The sequence below is a fragment of the Pinus tabuliformis genome, chromosome 1_2 (genome assembly GCF_031772625.1).
Source record: "Pinus tabuliformis cultivar Carrire ecotype Pingquan chromosome 1_2, CPIR1, whole genome shotgun sequence".
Taxonomy (NCBI): domain Eukaryota; kingdom Viridiplantae; phylum Streptophyta; class Pinopsida; order Pinales; family Pinaceae; genus Pinus; species Pinus tabuliformis.
In genome coordinates this window covers 1,017,739,396-1,017,746,850 of record NC_142298.1, presented here as the reverse complement: position 1 = coordinate 1,017,746,850, position 7,455 = coordinate 1,017,739,396, and the positions used below count along the sequence as shown (strand labels likewise).

Sequence of the window (7,455 nt, the reverse complement as noted above, 5' to 3'; positions counted from 1 at the left end):
ATTGCAACCTGATAGTTTCATGTGGAGGACTTTCTGCGGAGGTGAAGAGTCCATCTTAGGAGTAGAACCGATAGTGAAGTATTGGGCATCTTTGGATTGTTGGAGGGCAGCGTGTGGATGTCCAAAGTAGTCCTAGACTAGTAATCTTGAAGTGACGAAGATATCTAAAGATTGGGTGAAGTTTACAGCCTTATGAGTAGCTCTTTGATGGACAAAAGAGGCTACCAGAAGGAGGATTGGAGCTCGAGAACTAGTCAGCCTAGAGAGTAGATTGATGAGCCCGTGCACATGTAGCAGAAGTGACATGCAACAATGTTAGGTGGCAGCCCTCCTAGAGTCTCAATGTGTTGTCCTTTGAAGGACTAAGCGGTAGCTAGTGAGCAGTATGGGTGTGAAGGACCAGTGGGACAAAATACGACAAAGAAGCTGCAACGAAGATTCTCATTATATCTTGTATACCATAGTTTGTTGTATTATTCAGATTTGGTTTAATATAACAAAGATTAAGTTGTACATTATTGTACAATTTTATCATTGAAATTCTTCGTAAATTGATTGATTTTAAAACTATAACCTAAACTCAAAATCTTTGAAATTCAACACATCTCTTATATCTAAATAAGAATATATAAATAAAATTAATATCCATTGAACTTACCACTAACCCACCATTAAAAAATGATAAATGGGCCATAAGTAGAATTCAATCGCTTTTTTGAGTGGCCCACGAAAACGCGTTAAATACAAAAACGAATTAAATTTCTGTGTACATCAACAGCATTTTTCACTACAAATTTTCCCATAATTTATGTTCTTCTCAGACTCTTAGTTAATCTAAATTTCTCACAATTTTTCACTGCAATTTTCCCCAAAATTTCTTCTCTTCTCGGTCTCTTAACTAATCTCATTCCTCGCAAGCTGCTCCGGTAGCCTCAAACATCTTTACCTATTTCTCATTTCTATTTGTATTTTGGAATCAACAATGGCAACCTCTTCCTCTGCCGCAGCCTCCACCTCCACTCCCACCTCTGCTGCTCCTAATTCCAACTACGATGTGTTTATTAACCATCGTGGTCTGGATGTCAAGAAAACTTTTGCCAGCCATCTCTACCGGCGTCTTCAATCATATGGTTTGCGAGTGTTTCTAGATTAGCCTGAGTTGCAACGGGGTGAGTAGTTAACTCCTCAAATTGAATGGGCTATTGAGTATGCCTCAGTGCACGTGGCCATTTTCTCTAGCAGATATGCCGAATCAACCTGGTGTCTTAAAGAACTAGTTTTAATATTGGAGTCAAATTCTCCAATAATTCCAGTGTTTTACCAGGTGAAGCCTAATAAGCTCCGGTGGATACGGGGAGGGTATGTTAGAGCCCTCGAGGGACTAGCAAAAAAGACAAGCACTGATCCTCAAACTGGTGAAGAGAAGTTGCGGTATGACTCCAGCGTGATTGAAAATTGGAAAAGTTCACCTTTTAAAGCTGCAGGAATAAGCGGTTTTGAGCTAGAAGTGTGTAACGGGTGAGAACTTAAAACACTTGTCTGCTTATTGTATTGTTTTATTTTCATAAAATTCTGCTTATATGCATAGACTTCTTTTTCTCATTAGGTCTCTTTATTTTTCTTTTCTTGTGAATAACCAGCGATAAGGGAGAGCTGGTAGATAATGTAGTTGAAGAGGTTTTAAAAAATGTGAAGAAACGAGCTTTGGCCATTGCTAAATATCCAACAGGTTTGGATGATAAGGTAACAGATTTTGAAAATACAGTTCTTTTGCCGCGACAGCAGAGCAGAAAACCTCAGATGTTGGGGATCGTGGGGTTAGGTGGTGTAGGAAAAACCACATTGTTACAGCAGATCGTGCTTTTTATCTGATGTCAGAGATAAAGTAGGTAAAGGCTCTTTAATTTTGTTGCAGAAAGAACTTCTTAAGAGCTTGACAGGATGGGATAAGCCCATAGATAATATCCATGAAGGAAAATCGATTCTCAAGAACCATATTTCATCTCCTAACCTCTTAGTAATTTTAGATGATGTAGATGAGGTGGACTAGGTTGATGAACTTTTTCCAGATCAAACTGTACTCCACTCTGATAGCTTAATACTGATTACATCTAGGAGCAAATATGTTCTCAGAAGGTCAGGAGTCAAAGAGTCATCAATACATAACCTAACTGGCCTTAGTTCAGAACATTCTCTTGAACTCTTCGGTTTGTATGCCTTCAACAAACCACATCCACTGCCAGAATTTGAACCTTTGGTAGAGAAGTTCACAAAAGCCTGTGGTGGATTACCTTTATCTTTAAAGGTGTTTGGGGCACTTCTCAATGGAGAAAATACATGTTACTAGGAAGCCCAAATGGATAAACTTCAACGCATACTTCCCAAGGAGATAAAACAAAGACTTCAAATCAGCTATGAGGCACTGGATATGGAGGACCAGCAGACATTCTTAGATATTGCCTGCTTTTTCACAGGAGAAAATAGGGATATGACCATGAGAGCATTAGATGGATCAGGCCGTAATGGTTTGCGTGGATTTCGAAATCTAGAGAACAAATGCATCCTAGAGGTGAATAGTGAAAACGAAATAAGAATGCACGATCACCTGCGAGACATGGGAAGAGAGATTGAGGACGTTTCATTGCCATGTCATCTCTGGCATCCTACAGACAGAATTGATGATGATATGTTGCAGCAATCATCGGTAAGTACTGAATCATTCAAAACTCTAGAAAATTAAAATTATTCTATAGAAATCAATTTAGAATTTTTAAATTCTTCTTAATCATTTTTCAAGACTGAACAGGTAATAAGCGAAGTGCGCGGAATCAGAATGTTGGATCACACGTATAGTGATAGTGGTGATCACAGCTCAGTGATTCCTTGGTACCAGAGAAGGGGCGAACTATTCGGAAGCTGCGAGATGAAGCTTTGCAGTATACTGCCCAATCATCAGAGTATTTGTATGAGGAACTTGCAACTTCTTGATACTAGTGGTGCTCTACTGGAATGCATTTTGACAAAGGTGTAGTTTCCAAATCTCTTATGGCTGCGCTGGGACAACTTTCCCTACTCTTCCCTGCCTTCCTTGATTTCATTGAAGAACTTGAGGGTTATCCAAGTGCAAGGGAGGAAATTAAATTATGATTTGTTGAATTATAGATTGTGTTTATTTGCTATTGATATTTTACCACATATATGTTCAAAAGGTTTCTTTTGATGAGAATGATAATACATTTATATTTTTCTTACAGTTTAAACATTTGAACATTTTGCAGGCACATTTACAGTTGCGGGAGTTGGAGATTAACGCTCCCCTCTCAAACATTCCAAAGTCTATAGGGAAGCTAACGCAGCTAGAACGGATCGTGATTTCTCATTATGAAGAGGTGGTCAATGTCACACAATTGCCAGAAGAATTTTGCTTTCTGCAGTCGTTAAAGGCCTTGGAGTTAGAAGGCTTCTCAAAAATGAAGTCACTACCGGAGCGCTTTGGTGAGTTAACTAACCTCCGACAGATCATCTTGTCTAAGTGCAGAGCAATGAAGTCACTGCCTGAGCGCTTTGGTGAGTTAACCAACCTCCGACAGATCAGCTTGTCTCGGTGCAGAGCAATGAAGTCACTGCCTGAGCGCTTTGGTGAGTTAACCAACCTCCGACAGATCAGCTTCTCTTAGTGCAGTGCTTTGAAAAGGTTACCAGATTCCTTGGTTAATTTAGCCAACCTCCACCACATCAACTTCTTTGGCTGCAGGGCTTTGAAAAGGTTACCAGATTCCTTGGGTAATTTAGCCAACCTCCACCACATCGACCTATCTCTTTGCTTCGCTTTGGAGAGGCTGCCAGATTCCTTTTGCAAATTAAATGAACTCCGGCATCTTGATTTGGGTTGTTGCATCAATTTAACCATGTCAAGCGAAACACTAGGAAATGTAAGCACACTTTTGTACATAACTCTCACACGCTGTAGGAAAGTTGAAGTACTCCCTCCTCAAGTGCTACATCAGGTTTCACTTCGAGAGTTATATTTGACAAATACAAATATAAAAGAATTGCCGAGTGCAATTGGAGAGCTACATGATTTGGAGGTTCTGCATGTAGGACCTCTGTCGGACACGCCGCCACCGCCTTCACTATGGAACATACAGAACTTGAAGAAATTGGAACTATTGGAATGTAAGGAATTGAAATGTTTGCCGACTGCCTTAGGTGACATAAGGAACTTGAAAGAATTGGGAATATATCACTGTGAGGAATTGGAATGTTTGCCAACTTGTCTTGGATTGTTGACTTAGTTGACTTAGTTGTCCGTAACAGATTCTCTGCTGATATGCCAACTGCCATTTAAGAAGGAGGAGGTGAAAGGAGAAAGAGAAACAATGAGTGATAGAAGGGTCTCTTCCATTGACCATTGCATACTTCCCCAACTCCAAAAGTTAGATCTCAGTGGAACAGGGATATCAGAGGTATCATTTGCTGAAGGTGTTTGTTTCAACCTTCGAGAACTTATCATGCGCAGCTGTAATAGTCTTGTGGAGGTTGGAACATTGCCAAATACACTATTATATTTGACATTGGATGGTTGTCATAGTTTGAGGAAAATGGATAACATTTATGGTCTTGCAAAACTTCATAGTTTGGACATTAGAAACTACATAGGATTGGACGAGTTGCCATGTTTGGTATCTTTAGGGTATTTGGACGCATCTGGATGTGTGAAGTTGAAGAGGATATGGGGTTTGGGGCAGCTGACAAAGCTCTACCACCTAAACGTTAATGGGTGTTTCGAGTTAGAAGAGTTGGAAGGTATCCAACATTGTATGTGGTTGCTTGAGCTTCATGCCAAAGAATGTCCGAAACTGCGGTGGGATGCGGCAGTACTGAAGAAACTCAGTCAACGAATGGGGTTTATCCATTAAAAAACGTGAAGCATTATAATGATTCGTTGCATATTTCTTCCTTTTATGGCTGAATTTAGTTGCAAATCATTAGTTTTATGTCATGATCATATTTATGTTGTTATTTAAGATAAAAATTTAAAATATTTTATTTAAGTGGTCAAAATAATCCATAGCTGGCATTCAAAAGCGACCACACCCACCCTTTGGGGTGGATTTTTAATTCAAAACATCTAATCCAGCTCACACATAAATTGTCAATCTGGATAGGATTTTTGTTTCAAGGCTATCATGCAAAGCATATGCAGGAACATATAGCAACTATCGCCAATGAAATCTCAAAATCAATCATCGTAATGTCACTCTCAATTGTCACACTAAAACCTTAGTCACACTTTCAGGAAAAAAAGACACATTGCAGAATAAATGACACTCCGTCACACAGTCACTCTTATTCAAAAGAAACAACACTCCTGAAACCATTCAACACTCCATTAATTGTTGAAACAACCATTCAATGAAATAATCAAACCAAAGAAATGGAACAGTAATAAAATAACTACCACAATAATGAAGGGACCAGTCCAGGACTTATGTTGTTACACAATGTTAGAGGTTATAATTCTACAACTACTCAATGCATGCAAAAAATCTGTAATAATAACAGTAAATCACACATGAATCACAACTGAGAGGAAATAAATACACAATTATAGTACCTCTCTAACCAATGATCCCTGATAAGAAGGAGGGCACTTCGTCCTTAGCCAGAGCTAGTGAATTACACAACACACAAGCTAATCAAGATAAAGATATGGGGATACAAATGGTGGAGATTCACATTAATGAAAGGTTGTGGTACATGATTAAAATGATGGCACTCCCTCTCTTATCTCTATTTATGCCCTCTCTTATCTCTATTTATGCATGCCTTGCAGCAAAATAGTACATTCCTTTATAATTTCAAAATATATTCATATTTTTGAAAAGAAGGATCATCATGAGAATCTCTCACTTCGCATGTGATCTAAACCGAAAATATACAAATTATCTTTGTTGAAACTGAGTTGTAATAGCTTTTCTAAATTACAATAATTTATCAATTGGAATCCTAATTGTTTTAAGTAAGTGAGCTACGTTGTCCATGAATGTCTCCTTTTAATGGTCAAGTTTCCTTTGATTGGGTGTCTTTCCAAATCAGTCTTTGTTACTAAGCATATGAGAAAAAAGTATCCAAAATAAGCTTTGTGTGTATCAACAACATCAATAGAGTCTTTATTCCATCCTCGGTGAGGAAAAACTACGGAGATACTGTCCTGTAACATCTCAAAAACCCACACAACCTAAAACAACCCTTTGTCAATTCATTAATAAAATATCCTAAAGAAATTAGCATTTATTTCAAATTACAGGAAAAACTAGATAATAAGGATGACATACAAAAATGAAATGGTTGTCATAGTGTGTTGTAATGGCTACAACTAGACTCCAAATTTTTTCCTATGCTTCAATTTTGGAGCCTTCCTTCTTATCCACAACAGCACATCTCGTACTAATCCAGGTATTTGTGCTTCAACTGAGACTCATCTTTTCATTTTGACCTGTGTTTTCTTACTTAATTAATTTTCTAACTCACAAGATAATCTCCTAACTTGGTCCCACAATAGTTCTAGGCTTGCCCCGAGAAACTATGCAATCCTTGAGGGCAACTAACCTTGTTGATGGAAATTGCACAGTCCTAATTGCCAGTGAGCCTTGAGCTCAGAAATTATTCAGTCATGAGGAGGCAACCCAGCACTGAGCCTAGAAATTGCACAACCCTCAGTGAGCTCAGAAAATGCGCAGTGCACTGAGCCAAAAAGTTGCCCAGTCCCCAAGAACTATGTAGCATTTCCCAGCAATGTGCATGATAAGTTTCTCGGGAAAAAGTAAAAAGAAAAGAACAACCCTAAAAAATAGGGAACTATTTTTAGTATCATGAAGGAGGCATTTTTGTTATTTTTAGAAACTTCCGCCAAGTGTTGCTTTTTGCTTAATTTTAGGCAAGCATGTCATAAACCCTAATTTGTCCAAATTTATTTAATTAACACTTCTAAAGCTCATTTTAACATTCGATCTTAGAGCTATAGAATCCTCGAGGAGATCGAGGAGCTTTAGTGTGATCATCATCGCTTTTTTGAGTGAGTTTGGTTTTTTCGTCTTTTGCTACTTTTTTGTCACTTTTAGTCATTTGGCTTGTGTGAGTGTTGTTTCACTTGTTTCTCTTCATGGTTGCTAGCATTTTGAATCTTTTTAACTTGTAGAAATGTTGTTTTAAGTTTTATATTGCCTTTCCCAAGTGTCGCATTAGTTTTCCTGTTTGTTCACTAATGGTTATTGTTGCGGCGACTCTCCTCATTTACTTCATTTTCCTTCCATTTGATCAATTGCTACACTTGATTCACATGCATTCATCTACACTTAGTCAGATCTACACTCAACTTCACACAATCTCTCAAATCGACTTGTTTTTCACACTTCCCTTGAGCAGATTTGGGTTTCCCTTGGTCCGATCTCA

General features: G+C 38.3%; 1 protein-coding gene across 1 annotated transcript; it reads left to right on the top strand.

The window, feature by feature from the left end:
* The first annotated feature begins 982 nt into the window (after nt 1–982).
* Nucleotides 983–1,872, top strand: LOC149209563 (disease resistance protein L6-like). Its single transcript, XM_089398673.1, has 3 exons — nt 983–1,130; nt 1,314–1,518; nt 1,641–1,872. The coding sequence occupies exons 1-3, from the start codon at nt 983–985 to the stop codon at nt 1,870–1,872; spliced, it is 585 nt and encodes a 194-aa protein (XP_089254799.1).
* The last annotated feature ends 5,583 nt before the right edge of the window (nt 1,873–7,455 follow it).